This window comes from Lactuca serriola, chromosome 6, assembly GCF_051521515.1.
Source record: "Lactuca serriola cultivar US96UC23 chromosome 6, Lser_US96UC23_V15, whole genome shotgun sequence".
NCBI lineage: Eukaryota > Viridiplantae > Streptophyta > Magnoliopsida > Asterales > Asteraceae > Lactuca > Lactuca serriola.
The window spans coordinates 17021957-17039857 of record NC_136413.1 but is presented as its reverse complement, the minus strand read 5'-3'; the positions used below and the strand labels follow the sequence as shown (position 1 = coordinate 17039857).

The window sequence follows — 17901 nt, the reverse complement described above, 5'->3', positions numbered from 1 at the left end:
AAATCAGCATCGGATACCCACCTTTTTTTCATCTTTCCTGTAAACCACATTGAAACCTAGAAAACCATTGTGGTTGCTAACATGATTTCGTGACGTCGGTTCAATACCCGACACTTGCTTGACACCAATAAAACAAACCATTGCTGACCTCTTCCCCTTCTCCTGATGTTGGGGATTTTTGAGTGTGAGGGTAAGCACAAACTAGTTAAGGGACGAAGGCATGGGTACGCCCAATTCAATCAAAGTCTAAATCCTAATCTAAACCCCGTCTTCATCTCCGATTTGCCCCGAATGAAGATGGATTCACCATATGAAGATGATTTGATCAATTTATGTTTCTCTGTATTTCTTTTTTCTTTTCTTAAACTGCTAAAATATATCTGTTTCCCCACAGCCTTCGCATCACTAAGCACCACCATTCATCTTCTCTACACTCTAATCACCGTATATTGAATCACCATATTCATACCTATGTCGATTCAAATGGAGAAATAGATGAATTTCTTTTGGATTTGACTTACAATTTAGTTCAAATAAGGGGAAGAAGGTGGGTTTCCACCGGAACCTCAATCATTACCGTCACTGGCACAATTAGAATCAAGGAACGAGAGAGAATCATACAGGATAAAAAAGGTTTTAAATCTTTGCTACTTACTTTGACTTACAGAGAAAATGGAGGAAGCGAAGGACCTTTAGTCTGTATGTCACTTTGATTTATAAAGAAACCTTAGTTCACTTAGGCGTTTCATCGAGCACTTGATATACGATGTTTAATCTCCCTCAGTTAACTCAACGAGATGATGGTGATGTTTGAGATTAATGGTGGTGGAGTAGATGAGGGTTTAGATGGTATAAGTAGCAGGGGAGTCACCAAGATGGGGGAAACGATGATGAAGAAGAGGATGACGATGAAAAATCTTTTTGGGAAGTGAGAGGGAGTAAGGACGGTGGATCCTTTTATATATATTCATCTTTTGACTCAATCACAGAAAAACCCAAATTTTGTATCTGATGAGGTCCACCAGAGAAATTGAAAACCCAAATCTTGTTTCTTCTTCTCAAATCTGTTATTTGTTCGATCTACTGGTTTTTTTATAATCTTTCACCATCTTCGTTGTTGAATGTCGAACAAACACTGGTGACATAAGTAAGTTGTAAGCTAGATCCATTAAAGAACTTCGAAGTGAGTTCTAACGAGAGAGAGAGAGAGAGAGAGAGAGGTGGGCCCTATAATTATAATGAATAAAACTTTCAATTAAATAGAAAAAAATCATAAAAAATGTATCAGAAGGGCATTTTAGTCTTTTCAATTTTCTGAGGGACCAAAAACGCAACGAAACTAGCTCAAAAGGACCATGAATCCAAAAAACTCGTGGTTTGGACTAAAACCCAAAAAATTGCATACCACAGGGACCATTTTTGCAATTTTGTCTTTATAAGTTAACAAAAAGGGTAAATTACACCATTCGTCCCTCGTGTACATGTCAGAAAGCGTGTTTAGTCCCTATTTTCAAAAATTAACTCGGACCATCCCTTGTTTGTTTTAACCTTACACGCTTCATCCCTGAAAGACGATTTTGTTGCAAACTTAGTCCATGCCTAATTTAAAATGACCATAATACCCTTATATTTTATTTTTTTAATTAATTTAATGTTTTTATTATGAATTTCAATTAAAAAAATAAAATAAACCCTCTCCCCTTCATTTTCCCCAACCCATCCATCCCTTCATTGTTACTGATCGGAAAGAAGCACCCAAACACAACATACAAACTGCAGACCACCACCACTATCTCCACCCTCTGACGAACATTCCTCACCCCTTTCTGATGGGTGGTTGTGGTCTTTGTTCTAGGGCCTTTTCATCGGAATCTAGTGCTCGTCTTCTCTGGCGGAAACGACGGGATCTAACGGAGGCTCCTGCGATGGTCTTCGACCTCTTTCTCTACCCTCTTTCTTAATCTAAATCTGACAGAGGCTCCTTTCGACGCCCACCCTCACCGTCACCGGCTCACATGTGTGCCGCTATTAACATCGGTTAGGGTTTCGACAGATCTTCGTTTAAAACATCTATCTCTACAGTCAAAATCGAAGCTCCACAGTTGAGTCTACATTTGTTCAACTGAAAACCTTCGTCTTCGTCACCACCTGTTCGCCGAAGATGGAGCGTTCAAAAAGATGAGATTGGAAATGAAAATCGGCACCAGAGCTTTAGATTCAAAGTATCAAAGAAGAAGACGGAGAGAGGTATTGTTCAGCGGAGGTGAATGTGTTGAAATCGAACCATCATAACACTGATGCTGTCCCCAACGTGCTTCAAGAAAACCCTCACTCAGGTACTACACCTTGTCGCCTTCTACACCTTGTCACCTTCTGGATCTGCAACACCCCCGATTGGAATTCTGATGAAATCAGCTATGTCGATTGGTAGTTGCTGCTAGGTTTATCGAACGAAAAAATATAGGGTTTTTTGGGAGGCGATTAGTGGTGGTTTTGATTTGGTTGGTTCACGATCGGAATAATGGAGTCGGTCGGAGATGTTGCAAAAGTCGCCGGCGGGGTGTTAACTGTAGATATGAGATGCACTGAAGAAGAAAAGGGGCGAGGGGGCAACCAGACGAGTTATCAACGTATTTAGTGGCTATTTCTTTTTTTAAAAGGAAATAATAATTATTTTATAATAAATAAAGCAACATATAATTAATAAATAACAAATAATTAAAAAAATAAATCAAAAAGGAAATAAATAAGGGCAAAATGGTCTTTTTATATCCGGAGGGATGAAGCGTGTAAGTTTAAAACTAACGAGGGACGATCCGAGTTAATTTTTTAAAATAGGGACTGAACATGCCTTTTGGCACCTGGACGAGGGACGATTCGTGTAATTTACCCTAACAAAAAATATATCCGCACCAACCACACCTCTCACCCTTCCCTTCCTTCTTTCATCTCCGGCAAACAGCCTCCCTCCCTCCACACGTCCTTCGTCTTCTCCGACAAACTCAAAGAAATCAAACCACTCCCAGTGTACATCTGTTGACTCCCTTCAACCACGTTCCTTCATTCATTCTCTTCCCAAATATCCTTATCACCCTCACACTTTTGTAATGACTGGACATCAATTTTGCAATTTTTGTTTATGTGAACTTCATCAAACCCCTTCAAGTTGATACACACATCAAATCAAATTAAATATCGAATCAATAAAACCTAAAAGATCGGACCCTAAACCTGCAAATCGGAACTAACGAGTCGCAGGAGTCGCAGGAAACCGATGTCCATCACCACCAAATCGAGGAACTTGGTGCAACTTAAATCTCGGGACCATCGATGCCTATGGTGGTAATCGTCCAACACCACTTCATTTTACTCATTCTTTGAATCCATTTCTAAAACTCTTAGATTGGTTCCTCTCTAATCGGATATAAAATTTTTGAGGCAAGATCTTCGATTTTTGATGGGTTTCATGATTGTCGCTAAAAGGATGATGACGTTGGGGAGATGATGGTCGCCAGAGGTAAAAGATCATTGGAGGTGGATGACAACAGATGTGAGAGATACAAAGAGAAATAGATCGGTGGTTGGCTCTTTTGGTTTAAAAGTGAACTAAGTGGGCGTGGTAATGAGGTGATGCTCGTCGGATGAAGACGACCGGAGGTAGAGGTCACCGGTGAGTTTTAGAGTAAAGAAAAGAGTTGGGTCTCATTTTTCTCTCTCATCGAGTGTGTGTAGGTATGTGTTTCAATCAGTAAAATGGTGGAGGGTGGGGAAAGTGAAGGAGGAGGGTTGGTATAGTGGGCCCTTTTAAAAAAAAATGAAAATAGTAATAAAAATATCAAATTAATTGGAAAATAGAAAGACAAGGGTATTATAGTCATTTTAGTTTGGGCACGGATTAAATTAGCAACAAAAACGTCTTTCAGGGACGTAACATGAAACTTTAAATAATATGAGGGACGGTCCGAGTTAATTTTTGAAAATAGGGACTAAACGTGCGTTTCGACATATACACGAGGGACGATTGGTATAATTTATCCATAAGTTAATATTTGAATAAAAATAGTTTATTCTAGTGGAAAACAACTAATAAATCCGTTTTTCATAAATTACTAGCTTATAAACTACTAATAAACAATAAGTTTTTATTTTATTTTATTTATTTATTTATTTATTTATTTATTTATTTATTTTTGTGAAAGACGTTAACTCAAAACATGACCCACCCACTAAACTTGAATTTTTTGAACACTTTAATTTCTGTCTTATATCATTTTTAATTCACTTGTTTTTTTAACATTTTAAATGTTTATTTACTCAATTTTAAAATTAACCATTTTATAAAACAAATCAATTCAAATGTAACCTCATTTTCACATCTTTTCCTCCCTTAATTTGTTTTTAAGAGAATAGTCTTTTCTTTTCTTCCTTTCTATCAAGTCAATAACTGTAGAACGGTGTTCGTTGCCCGAGAATACACGAACCTTGTGCGTTGAGAGCCGGAAGTGTAGAAGTACAATTGGCGGGGTTTCTCTTCTGTTGGTTGTTTAGCTGCACTAAGCTGACAACAATGGCGGAGTTAATAGTTATACGTAACCAGCTTTTCGCCAAACCCTTATCTTTTTCACCATCATGTAAACTAATGCCTATGATACTTAATCGCCAACCCTTCAAATTCAGTTATAATCCTCAATCTCTTTCTCCAAGTTTCGGCAGATTCAACCGCCCTCTTCTCATTCATCCGATTCCTCGATCTCGTCTGTTGTGCAAGATGCAAGACTCCGGTAATTCTTTGTTGCGTAAAAATGTCCTGCTTAGGTTTACATATATCTGATTGATGCTTATAGCTTAAATTCGGTTTAATTGTTTAGTTATATAGTGAGATGATGAATACCCAATTCCCAAGAATTGAGGCGAAGTATTCTGGTTGATTAGCTTTGTCTTATTGAGGAGTTTTATCAAACACCTAGTTAAGTAGATTATCCACCTAAACTTAAATGTAGGTAGCAATACATCTCCACTGAGATCGAAATTCATACCAATTTTTAAGTTAGAAATCATAAAATTGAAGCCTATAGTTAAGCTGTAGCTCTTTTGTGGAATGAAACAAGACTTATTAAACTGATTCATTACAATTTTAGATATGATATCGCAGCTGGAGATTGGAAAATATAGCGACAAGAGGAAGCCAGAGAAGAGAGTGAATGGGATATTCTGGATTTTACTACTTAATATTGGAATCTATGTAGCAGATCACATATTTCAGGTTCAAACTGAATCAACTTATTATAATGTTGTTTCATACATATACTTGGCATCTAAACTATAGAGAATTGATTCAAAATTTTTATATTTTGAACCAGGTTCGTGAGATTAAAGCTTTGTATTTATACCACAATTTTCCTGTTTGGTACCAGTTTGTGACTTCAACTTTCTGTCATGCTGATTGGTAAGGCCTAAACCGAAACTATTGATGTGGTTTAAATTTAATCCAAGAAGTTTACTTATTCTGTATCTTAATATGTTATACTACAGGAATCATCTCTCTAGCAACCTTTTCTTCCTATATATATTTGGTAAGGGAAAGATTTCTTTAATGTTTCCTTATTGTCTATTTTAGGGTTTTATAGTTTGAATCTTTTTGGCAAATAGGAAAGCTTGTTGAAGAAGAAGAAGGAAGTTTTGGAGTGTGGCTTTCTTATATCTTAACGGGTGCTGGAGCAAATCTTGTTTCTTGGCTTATACTTCCAAGAAATGCGGTTTCTGTTGGTGCCTCTGGTGCAGTGTTTGGTCTTTTTGCAATTAGTGTTCTTGTTAAGGTACATGTTTTTTCTTTAAAAGTTTTGAAATCCAACCACTTTATTAATTAATTATTAATTTTTTTACTTATTGCAGCTCTCGTTTGACTGGAGGAAGATTCTTGAAGTACTTATACTCGGTCAATTTGTTATTGAGAGGGTATGCATATCTGGATATAGTGATCATATATGAATGGGAAATGTTTAAAAAATCTTCAAGAAAGTGAAACTACTTTTTGGAAAAGCTCTACAAGCTTATCAATAAGCTATTTCAAATAGTTTTTTAAAAAGGTAGCTTATATATAAGCTATTTTAATGTATGAAGTAAAAAAGTAACAGGGCATATATTGACAGGTGATGGAAGCAGCTCAAGCTTCAACAAGTTTTGCAAGCAGTAATAGTGCTATGCAGAATGTAAATCATATTGCTCATCTTTCTGGTGCTCTTGTGGGTGCGACTTTGGTGTGGCTTCTCAGCAGAGTTCCTTCTCAATCTGTGGACCATGATAATAAAAAATGATGCTTTCATGATATAATTATTAATACCCATTCCATTTCAACTATTTCTGCTGTTTTGTTAATTGTTGCTAATTCTGTTACATATTAAACCATACTTGCTTCTGTTTAAATGCATAGATTTCATAGCATTCCATATTTTGGATTTTGGTTACTCCAGCCAACGACTGACTTATCATCCATCTGTATCTCAAAAAAAAAAGGTTATCTTAAAGAAGGTCTGTATATAGGTGCCCTTTAAGTTGCTCATGCTACCATCAATGGGATCCCCACCAAAATCAATGAGGATCCACACCGATTAACAGCACTGTCCCTCCGAGGACAGTGGTTTGTTACATGGTTTCTTTTAGTGATATTTATATCTTGATAATTGTGAATAACAAAACATACCTCACAAGGCTTCCAGGAAAACATTTTTTTTTTTCGATTGTCTCATGTAGCAAGGATTAGAGTGGATTGCCTTGGAGAGAAATCTTTTAGAGATCTATCATGTTAGCATGTAATTTAGTATATTATATTTTTGCTTTTGTAGGTGGTTTTTGATTGGATATTGTTCATGAATTGTTGCGGAGTTAAATTTATTTAGGATTTTCAGTTGCACAGTTTAAACTTCAAAAAAATTTGTCTAGTTGGAATATCACATGTTTTTACTTTAGAGATGCACGCATAGTACTAAGAAAAATAGTATGATTATTCAAACCTGATTCTTAGGATATAAGGTCACTCGATATCCTCACGGTGAAAAGCAAGTCATCATCAGTTAACCATTTCACAAGGGTATGGAAATTGTGGCCGCTAGTGAAGAAGAGAGAGAGAGAGAGAGAGAGAGAGAGAGAGAGAGAGAGAGAGAGAGAGAGAGAGAGAGAGATTCCGTGAAGGCTAGTGGAAACCTTCACTCCACAAGACAACCACTAAAACTTCGGAACCTCCCTCCACGTCAGCTTCTATGCATGAAATTGTCCATACTGGGTTTAACTTAAGGAGTGGTCCACTAAGGTTAGGCGGAGTGTAGGTGCTATGGAGCTCGTTAAGGGGTCATTAGGCTCGCTGAACACCTCCCCTTGGCTCTCGCTAGGGAGCCACTATGAGAGAGAGAGAGAGAGAGATTTGTTGTGATTGGTGGATTGACCATTGATCGGATTCATTACTTCACATTTGACCAAATTCAAAAAAGAAATTTTACCCTAAAAAAAATCAAAATTTCAAATTTTTATCAACCATTATAAATTAAACTACACTCTTAATATTTCACACACATAAAATATTAAGTGTTTGTCTTTAAAACACTAGAATTTATGTAATAATTAAAAAAAATATAACTTAATTAAATTTGAAAAAAAAATGATTGCTAGGAATGTTATAACTCTCTATGAAATACTAAGAATTAGGTGTTAGTGAGATGATAGACAAAAAAACTAATATGGTAGTAAAAAAAAGTGATGTAACAAAGTGTTAGGGATGATATCGGTCTCTCTAACCTAATTGTTTACTTAAAAAATATGTCACATCAGTTTCACTACATCTTTATTATATTCTTACTAACTATAGGAAATACTCATCATTGTCATCATCTATATACATTAATTTAATTATTTATTTTAAATACACAAAATTAATAAAAATACAACCTTTTTCGAAACAAAATAAAATTTTCATTACATCAAATAAAAGTTATATTACTAAAATTGAAAATAAAAAATTACATTAAAAAACTAAAAAAAATACTAAAAAAATGTTATGCTAAAATTAAAAATTACATTAAAACCTAAAAAATATAATCCTTATATTTGTCTTTCATTTTGCGTTGAAGCTTTTTAAAAAGACTGAGTTGATCAAGTGGAAGATCTGGATGGTGGAGATGTTTATAAATTTAAAGTCGTTAAGCATTTGTTTCTCTTCTCGAGTTGAATTTTCCAACTCCTATTATTATTATTTTTTTGAGATAGATAAGATGATTGTCAAGTTTTTGCGAACGCACTTGCATGATATTCGTTTTAGTGACATTTTTTCCTTTGTTCCTTGTCGATGATGATGTTCTCAGTTTAGCTTTGTCCCTTCCAATGGGTGTCGAAGGGTGACTTCTTGTGGCTCCTCGTCATCATCATCATTGAGGTCAAATCCAAAACCCACGTCCAACTCCAAAGTTCTCTGTTGTTGTTTGTCAGAGCCAATGGATTGTGATTAACTAAGCGAGCTCGAATCAAGTACCCACTTTAGATCATCTTGCATAATACACCACGTTTTTATGGCTAAAGGGTCTACCAACATGGGTGGTTTTGTATTGTTGAAGAGCAGTGCTTAAAAGGTCAAATTCGTTACACCCATTTCGTCGATGTTTGTGAGGTTAGGGAAGATTTCATTAAAACTTGTGAAAGTAGCTCTTAGCTCGAGCTAGTTGTCGTTTACACCATTGTAATTGTAACTCTGGTATTCACCATTTCAAATTTGCAAATGGAAGTGTGCTAGAACACGGTTCTAAATGTTGTCCCGGTTTGATCGTTACGTGTCTTCCCATATAAAGATATTGAAATCCAAGATTTTGAAAGCGTCGCTTCCTCATCTTCGGTCCAATATTTTTGCCCCTTTTCCCCTTTTCTTTATTTTTTCTTCTTTAAGATTTTGGTGGTTCAGTTTCCAACACCTTTTTGATGTCATTATTATAAGGAGATTGGAGTTGGTAATGTGGTTGGTTGGAAGATTAGGTTTGAGGTTGTTGAAATTGTTGGAATTGGTGTGATATTTGGTAATGGTCTAATTGTTGGAAGTAGTTTTGTTGGAAAATAGGTGGTTGTGGAATAAGTGAGGTTGTTGGAACTAGCATGTTCACGAACTCTTCGATTGGTGATTCGAAATATGAGTATTTGCAAGGTGTTGTGTTGAGTATGTATGTAACGGTGGGTGAAATGGTTGTATGGAGTGTTTGGATTTTGATTCATTTTTTAATTTTTGGTGAATGAGAAATAGTGTGTTTAAAGAGAAAGAATTGGTGAATGTTATATAAAAATGTGTATGAAATAAGATGGTATTTATAGGTAAATATTAGATAGTTTAAGAAAAAGTTTTTTTTTTCAATGGTAAGAAAAAAAGATTGTTGCCTCTTTCTGTCTCCCTTGTAACGTAACGTAAGTCAACCTACGCCACCTCATCTTACGGAGGGCATTACACAACCACTCCGTGTAGCCTTAATTTTTTTTTTTAAGTAATTAGAATGTACAATATTATTCAAAAATGCTCGAACAAGAATTTAATATTAATTATATAACTCGAATACAAAATTATACTTAAGACATGACTTTGTAAAGTAAACTTTTTTATCAATGTTTAAAAAAACGATTTTTTTAATTGAACAGGTATGGTGACCGGTTTCCGGTTCAACCAGTTTAACCGGTTTGACCGTCGGATCAACCGGTTTCTATAATTTTCATTTTTTTTCTTATTTTTCTATACATATATACAAATATAAATCATGAATTTGACGTTAAATAATTCAAACATTAAAAATATACATAAAAATAAGTTGTAGATCAATCCAAATACATCAAAATAACATACAAGCATAAGTTTTAGTGTTTTACATCAATACATATACGTCAAAAAGAAAATAAAATATAATAACGAAACAAAATATAGTTTTAGATGAATACAAACACATCAAAAAACTTTATAATATTACCATATGTTTTTATGTAGAGAAAACTAAATAGATTTGAAAAAAATTACCAAAGTTTATTATGTAAATGATTCTTTTGTATATGTATTTATTTGGTTTAACCGGTTCAACCGATTTATTTTGACAGGTTCAATCGGGTTTTTCTAAAAACTTGTCGGTTTAATCCGGTTCAGAAATCGACGTAAAACCGATAATAGTTGAACCGTTCTCTTTCCCGGTTTCCGGTCCAACCGGCTAGTTCAAACTAGTTTTTAAAACATTGCTTTTTATACGATTACATAATGTGATTGTAATTTCGGGTCGGGTTATCATAAAAGAAAAAGGGTAATGATGGGCTTCATGCACAAATCAAATCACAATCCCACGGCTGCCTAGATTGAATCTCAACCAACATAATTAGCAGAGGTTTCAAATTTCTGATTCCAAACCCCGTATAGATTCACACAATCCAAAACAATATCAACATTATCATGGCGAGAAGAAAGGCTCGTTTCCGTCTGTCTCCTCAACATAATTCGATTATCAATTGAAGAAAACTTGTATCCATCATCGAATATTCTCTCATACTATTATTATTATTCATACATTATTGCAATTTCAATTCAATTTACCACATAAACAACCAATCCCACCACCTTCAACAAGAAAGTTTAATGAAATGTTGAAGATTTGGCGATGGTATACAAATTGTTTAGCTGTTCACCCGGTGAAAACACAGGTTATCAGCTCCGGTTTAATTTGGGGACTTGGTGATCTCGCCGCTCAGGCTGTTACACGCGCCACCGCTGTTAAGAAAAAAAACCTTTTCCTTTCCGTAAGTTTCCCCCATCATTCTTCTCCAATTCTAACAATTCCATATTTCCCTTCATGTTTCTGCTGTTCTTCGTCTTCTTGTTCCTGTTCTTTGCGATTATTTCTTTTATTTGCGAAGATAATCTTTTGTTTGTTGGATGGTTTTAAATTTCATCTCATCCCGTCATCCGATACCTATCTATCTTTGTCACCATTTATCTGTTTTTATTGGATGACTTTTCGTTTGATTAACATGTATGATGATATATCCTTTACTCAACAGGATGAAGATAATATACATATCAATTGGAGACGAGTTGTTACCACAAGCATTTTTGGTATGGCGTTTGTTGGCCCAATTGGTCACTTCTGGTTAGTTTTTTCTTATTTTGCATCTTTTTCAACCACTTTACCCTTACATTCCACATAACAAATATCACAATATTCATCAATTTGAACGAGAGAGAAGTTAACGTCTTAATACATTAAGCCAGAATTTTTTTAGCTTAACCCGGTAAGTCATTCGGTCCAGAATAAGTTAGAAATAAACATACATGCATAATTGTCCAGATTAAGTTTTTAACACATCAATCCCCCTTGTAGAAATTGGGTATTTGTTGCTATTGTTATACTGTGTTTGGGTTGCATTGAACTGATGTTATGAGATTGCTTTTGTAGGTACGAAGGCTTAGATCGTTTTCTAAAGTGTAGATTCAATTACCCACCAAAATCGATGCGATTTGTTGCCATGAAAGTAGCCCTAGATGGGATCATATTCGGTCCGGTTGATTTATTTGTATTTTTTACTTACATGGGTTTTGCATCCGGTAAAAATGTAAATCAAGTGAAAGAAGAAGTGAAACGCGATTTTTTACCAGCCTTAATTGTAGAAGGCGGGATATGGCCCATTGTTCAAGTGGGCAATTTCCGGTTTATACCCGTGAGATACCAACTTTTATATGTCAATCTTTTCTGCTTGTTGGATAGCTGTTTCCTTTCATGGCTTGAACAACAACAAGATGCTGCTTGGAAACAATGGTTCAAGACTTTTTCTTTTAAAGAACAAAAAAGTCGAGATGGATGAATTTTTTTTTCTTTCCCGAGTTGACTCACTACTGATTCTTATCCAACCTTCGTGACTCGATAGTCTTGACTGATTTTGTATGCTAAGGCTTGTGTTTGAAGGCATGATAAGGATGTTATTTTCTGATTTTTTTTTTGTATGATTGATTGTATATATATAGTGCATTCTTCTAATATCTTTCTCATTTTTCTTGAATTAAGGAAATGTCAATGTTCATAGTTCATACAAACTATGTGGTAGAAAGTAAAAGATTATGAACCTCAAAGATATAGCAATGGGATTTTTCCTTCATCAACAAACATTATCCAAATCTTTAATCAAAAAATCAACTTTTTCATATAATCCACCTCTACGATAACCAGCAACCAATAACTCATAAGTGGATCTTGCAAGTTTATGTGAATCCTTTATAAACTCCAAAAACACCTCTAATCTATCATAAGCATCCCCACGAAAATAACAACACACCACCATTTCCACATCTTTATGTGACCTAAAAGACACTCCTTCTTTCAACATCCTCCCAATACAATACTCCAAATCATCCAATCTATCCAATTTAGCATAAACCCTAATCAAACCATTGTGAAATTGAGAAACAACATCAAAATCGAGATTCGTATTCCTAATCTTCTCTACCACCCACTCCAATTCTTTCACTAATTCTAACTCACAATAAAACCCCACAAGCTTATCAGCCATACACATGTTAATCTCCCATTTATGATCCAATATACTCTGCATAAACCCTCTGATTTTAACCAAATCTTTTCGTTCACATAACCCCACAAGCATATTATGTAGTATTGATGTGTTAGGCTTGAATTCTGCTACTAACATGTCTCTGTAAAATCTATCAGCATCTTCGAATCTTTTTAACTTTATGCAACCTAAAATGATAGTCTCATAAGTATCTAAATCAGCTGAAAACCCAGAGGCCATTTTGGCTTCATACCATGCCACCATTGCCTTACTGTTTCCCATGTTTGCAAATCCCGAAATGAACAAATTGTATGTGTGAGAAGTAGGTTGTTTATAGTCCTCTGAGTTTTGCATTAGCTGAAATATGCTAAGTGCAGTGATGACATTACCTGAAGATAAGTGAGCAGAAATTAGGGCGTTGAGAATGATGGAAGTTGGCTTTAGACCTTGATTCTCCATTAAAGTGAAAACACGCATTGCTGTTTGTGTGTTTTGGATCTTCCCACAGAGATGGATTAATTCCAAGTAAATATCATGGTTTTTCTCGTTTTCTTTTTGCAACTTCTGTAATCCCCATTCAAGAACCTGTCTAAGTAAATAATAGGTTTTGGATTAGCAACAAGTAGTTTGATTTTAACTTTCACTATCTGAAGCATACTTAATTTCTAATTAATTACAACTTCAGACAATATAACGAGACGATTAGGGTTAGGAAAAGAATTCTTACGAGCTGAGCTTTGTGAGGGGAGGAAGAATAAATAGAGGTCAGGAGCGAATCCCATGAAAGGTCGAGGTTTTCGATGCCTGATTTTCCCACCATTTCTGAATCAAGGTTTGTCTTGATTCGAGAAACTGGCTCCTGAATCAATATATTGGATGCAATTGTTCGTGAGGATTGATACAGAATCGTCTGGTACAGCCTTTTGGCAGATGATAAACCATTCACTCGCACTCCCACCATTTGTGAAGCTTTTTTGCGGCTCTTGGTTGATGTGATGGACCTATTTGCAAACCTTTCCAGTGATATAAATTCTATTCCTATTAGCAAAGCACTTTATTTTAGATATTTAAAATAGAGAAAATGACAAAAATAACCATTTACACTGATTGCATTAGAAAAATAGCCAAAAAAAATCGAAATTACAAAAATAGCCACCCATTTCGCAGATGAGAAGGTCCCATCTGCGAAATGACATTCTCATCTGCAAAAGTACAAGCACCTGTGCTTTAGGTACTTGTACTTTCGCAGATGAGAAGGTCCATCTACGAAATGGCTCTCATCTGCGAAATGCCCTCGATTTTGAGTATAAAAATGTTTTTTTTTCTCCATTTTTCACCCTTCTCTACACAAAAACTCTCTCTAACTTTGGGCTTCTCTCGGAATTTTGGCTAGTTTTTGAAGAAAATGGAGGATTATGTCAACAATCCCGCAAATATGGTTAGATTTTAACTCTTTTAATGTCAACAATCTCTTTATTTTATCATTTGTTGTATTATTTAGTGTTAAAAAAGGGTAATTTTGTTGTGTTTGATAGTTTTAATATTTTTTTAGTGTACTTGAAGTTTAAATGCAAGTAGAGACAAGTAGAGACAAGTAGATAATGTTTACAATTTGTTATTTTTGTTGTTTTTTTAGTTGTTGTATAACCTGAAATCTTGTATATTCTTATCGTATAATTGTTTATATAAAGTGCAAAATAGTCGTTTGTATATATATTTGTCGTATAAGTATAACATTTGTATAAGTTGAAAATTTGTCGTATATATATTGTTAGAAATTGTTTGTGTTTGTCGTATAAGTATAACATTTGTATAAGTTGAAAATTTGTCGTATATATATTGTTAGAAATTGTTTGTGTTTGTCGTATAAGTATAACATTTGTATAAGTTGAAAATTTGTCGTATATATATTGTTAGAAATTGTTTGTATTTGTCGTGTAAGTTGAAATTTTGTATAAAGTTGTCATATAACTTGCAAAATTGTTAATTTGGTTGTCGTTTTATTTTTAAATTTTTTTGTTTATATGGTTATAAAATGTTAGTTTTAATTAGAAAGATAAAAATTGTTTATATATTTGTCGTTTAAGTTGAAAATTTGTTTAAGTTGAAAATTTGTCGTTGATATATTTGTCGTTTAAGTTGAAAATTTGTTTAATAAAATGTTTATATAATTATGTATGATATTGTTTTCTATCGTAAATATATTTGTTGTATAACTTGGAAAATTGTTTATATATGTGTATGTTATTGTTTTTTATCGGAAATATATATATTAGTAATTAAGAAACTGTATTTGCAGTTCGTAATCATATATTTTAAAAAAAAATATTTTTTAGTTATCTAATTTGTTTTTGTGTTTTTTTGCAGCATGATTTTAGTTTAATGAATACGAAAGCCTTTGCGAACTTAAAAGGCTCTAGCGGTAACATATGGGAAGTATTTGAAGTTTTAGATGATGCCCGACGTGCTATTTTCAGAGATACCGTCTTTGGTTATTTTATTGATGTCCCTCGTTTACAAGGGGACGCATTATTGTTTCATAAAATGTTCCTTCATCAGATCCGGCCGGACCCTGTTTTATCTCCAGATGGAATAAAACGTTTATATTTTCGAGTAGGCAATACGAAAATGGTTTATGGGCCGGAAGAGTTTTGTTTGATTATCGGCTTCAATTTTGGGGAGTATCCAAAAAACATTGGGAGAAAAGGGTCGGAAAAATTAATAAGCAGTAAAAAAAGATGTTTATTGCGTGAACGGCTATTTCCGGACCATACTAATAGTTCGGTGAAAATCGGCGACCTGAAACGTTTAATTTTAAATCAAACATTCCTAGCACTTGACGACGTTGATGCAGTTAGAGTATGTTTGATATACGTTTTGTGTGAAGGTTTTTTGGGTAAAGAAGTTAATGATCGGGTGCCACAAGATTGGTTTTTTTTTGCTGAGAATTTGGATCTCTGGAACAGGTATATTTTGTTTACGTTAAAAGTTCTATTTTATTAAAGTTATAATTTATATAATAATCAATTTTGTTTTTTTGTTTTGTTAGCTTCGTTTGGGGTAGCTATCTTTGGGATTTTACTTATGTTGACCTTGAGGATACATGGAACAAAATATATCATTATTTATCACTTTCTGAGCGTGGTCAAACTTTAAAGTACTCCGTCTCAGGATTTACGGCTCTAATAAGGGTATAAAAATTTTCTTATATTTAAATTGTTTTATTGTTATGTTTTTATTTTAATTTTAACTTTTATTACTGTAATTGTAAAAAATTGTAGATATGGATATATGAGATGATTCCGGCTGTTCGTGCATGTGGATTTGCATCGAGAAAAAAATAAAAACTTGCCTCGGATGAAACGATGGAGTGGAACAAAAAATTTGAAATGGGTTGACGTGAACAAGATTTGGTCAAAGATGTAGGTTTAAAAATATTTTGTTTATTATTAATAAACTTGATTATTATACTTTTATATGCATTTTTAATATGTTTAATTTTTTAGGAGGGGCTACCACCAAGACAAAACATGTTACCGGGTGATGGTGAGATGACATCTTCTTATTATATGTCATTTCAAGAGTATGTATATGGTGAAGGGAAAGCAGTTCCATCCCCAGTACGGGACCATTTTAGGAGACAAGACGAATCTTCGTCTAGTATGTTGTCCAGTGGCCGCTCTCATGGTAGAGGTCGGGGCAGTGGGAAACACAAGCTAGACGAGGTGTTGAAACGGCTACATGCACTGGAGCAGCATGTGTTTATGAACCGACAACCTACAGAGGTTTTTGGGGAACTACGATTAACGTCAATGGAAGTGCATATTTATGACAGTCTTGGTAGAGGGGCTTATGAAAAATTCAAATCTGAAGGAATCTTTTCCAAATTTGAACGTCGGGTGGCAAATAATTTGGACAAGATTAAGTATTGGGCCCGGAGGAACATCCCAAGGATTCCATTGAATATGCAATTCATTTATGAAGAAAATGTTCCCCAACAAAGTAGTCATTTGGGAGATTGTGGTGTTTTTCTTTGTATGTTTATGGAGCAATTGGTTTCAGGTCAACCAATATGTGTTCTTATTGACCCAAAGAATGCAACTTTAGAGTTCCGTCTACGGATGGCAAAAATTATTTGGGGGTCTAGTCTTGGTCCTATGTAGTTGGATTATATAAATGTATATATAAATTAATGTTGGATTTCATTATTAGTTTATTTTTACAGTTTACTCAACGGATGGCAAAAAATATAACGTTACGACAATTACAACAAATTAATGACCTACTAATTACTTATCAATACATACAACATAAGAACGACTACAACATTTGTTTTAACATTACAAATACAACAATTTATTGACCTAACAACTTCAAAACCATAAAAACAATATTGAAAAGCTTACAACTTGTAAACAAGAACTGCCAAGAACAACACCCAACTACAAACCAACGCTATCTTTAACTTCTTATTTTCTGATTGAAAGAGCTTATTAGAGTTAGCTACTTTAGCTATTACCATAGAAGATTGGTCCTTCTCTTCATCAACCCAACTGATAAACCCGCATTTTGGTCCCTGTTAAATTTAATATTCACAGTAAGAAAATAAATTTTTGTGATGTAAACACGAGGGTTTAAATTTGAATGACGTTAACAACATGATACCAAATATGGGCAGGCGTAAAACAATCTTCCTGGGTTTTTAGCTGTACCCGAAATCCTAACGATACGTTCTCCTCCGCAATTGCAGTATGCCATTAGCCTTCTTTTTCTTTTAAATCGGAGTTACTTTCTCAGTTAAATTTTTCATAATGAGTGACACCCATTTATAGAAGAAATCATATTACAGACAATTCTTTTTTGCTATGAAATGAACTGGTTTGACTATGAATTCAAAAAGTTGAACTATGAAATGCAGACAAGTACATTCTGTAGTATTGTCATGTCGGTCAGTGAAATTTGACTATGAAATGAACTGGTTTGACTATGAATTCAAAAAGTTGAACTATGAAATGCAGACAAGTACATTCTGTAGTATTGTCATGTCGGTCAGTGAAATTTGACTATGAAATGAACTGGTTTGACTATGAATTCAAAAAGTTGAACTATGAAATGCAGACAAGTACATTCTGTAGTATTGTCATGTCGGTCAGTGAAATTTGACTATGAAATGAATTGGTTTGACTATGAATTCAAAAAGTTGAACTATGAATTTAAAAGGTTAAACTATGAATTTTGATCAGTAGAGATACAATATTTTCTATTTATAATTGCATTTGTTTCATATTGCATTTGTGTGATCATTGTAGAGCACTATCATCGGTATTGAAAATGAGTAGTTAC

General features: G+C 34.3%; 3 protein-coding genes across 4 annotated transcripts; 2 read left to right on the top strand and 1 right to left on the bottom strand.

Moving 5' to 3' along the window:
* The first annotated feature begins 4418 nt into the window (after positions 1–4418).
* Positions 4419–6448, top strand: LOC145057815 (Rhomboid-related intramembrane serine protease family protein). 2 transcript variants are annotated; one of them, XR_013686197.1, is made up of 7 exons: positions 4419–4781; positions 5139–5263; positions 5361–5446; positions 5533–5573; positions 5650–5816; positions 5893–6086; positions 6150–6448. XR_013686197.1 is itself a non-coding variant. In XM_079005716.1 (7 exons), exons 1-7 carry the CDS (start codon positions 4568–4570, stop codon positions 6312–6314), a joined length of 861 nt encoding a protein of 286 aa, XP_078861842.1. In that variant the 5' UTR covers positions 4419–4567; the 3' UTR covers positions 6315–6448. The 2 variants fall into 2 exon arrangements, 1 of the variants encoding a protein (XP_078861842.1); XM_079005716.1 differs by having other exon boundaries at positions 5893–5955.
* Positions 6449–10526: 4078 nt separating this feature from the next.
* Positions 10527–13571, bottom strand: LOC145058388 (uncharacterized). The gene is made up of 3 exons (XM_079006305.1): positions 13286–13571; positions 12948–13143; positions 10527–12746 (listed from the first exon to the last, which is right to left on the bottom strand). The coding sequence occupies exons 1-3, from the start codon at positions 13517–13519 to the stop codon at positions 12148–12150; spliced, it is 1029 nt and encodes a 342-aa protein (XP_078862431.1). The 5' UTR covers positions 13520–13571; the 3' UTR covers positions 10527–12147.
* On the top strand, positions 10639–11856 carry LOC145058389 (uncharacterized). Its single transcript, XM_079006306.1, has 3 exons — positions 10639–10794; positions 11056–11144; positions 11451–11856. The coding sequence occupies exons 1-3, from the start codon at positions 10639–10641 to the stop codon at positions 11854–11856; spliced, it is 651 nt and encodes a 216-aa protein (XP_078862432.1).
* Positions 13572–17901: the final 4330 nt, after the last annotated feature.

Coding starts and splice junctions, on each gene's coding strand:
- LOC145057815 (XM_079005716.1), top strand. CDS start 4,568: ATGGCGGAGTTAATAGTTATACGTAACCAGCTTTTCGCCAAACCCTTA. Junction 5,264..5,360: donor TAGCAGATCACATATTTCAG/GTTCAAACTGAA, acceptor ATTTTGAACCAG/GTTCGTGAGATTAAAGCTTT. Junction 5,574..5,649: donor TTTCTTCCTATATATATTTG/GTAAGGGAAAGA, acceptor TTTGGCAAATAG/GAAAGCTTGTTGAAGAAGAA.
- LOC145058389 (XM_079006306.1), top strand. CDS start 10,639: ATGTTGAAGATTTGGCGATGGTATACAAATTGTTTAGCTGTTCACCCG. Junction 10,795..11,055: donor AAAAAAACCTTTTCCTTTCC/GTAAGTTTCCCC, acceptor TTTACTCAACAG/GATGAAGATAATATACATAT. Junction 11,145..11,450: donor GGCCCAATTGGTCACTTCTG/GTTAGTTTTTTC, acceptor TTGCTTTTGTAG/GTACGAAGGCTTAGATCGTT.
- LOC145058388 (XM_079006305.1), bottom strand. CDS start 13,519: ATGGTGGGAGTGCGAGTGAATGGTTTATCATCTGCCAAAAGGCTGTAC. Junction 13,144..13,285: donor CCCCTCACAAAGCTCAGCTC/GTAAGAATTCTT, acceptor TTACTTAGACAG/GTTCTTGAATGGGGATTACA. Junction 12,747..12,947: donor TTCTGCTCACTTATCTTCAG/GTAATGTCATCA, acceptor CTATCATTTTAG/GTTGCATAAAGTTAAAAAGA.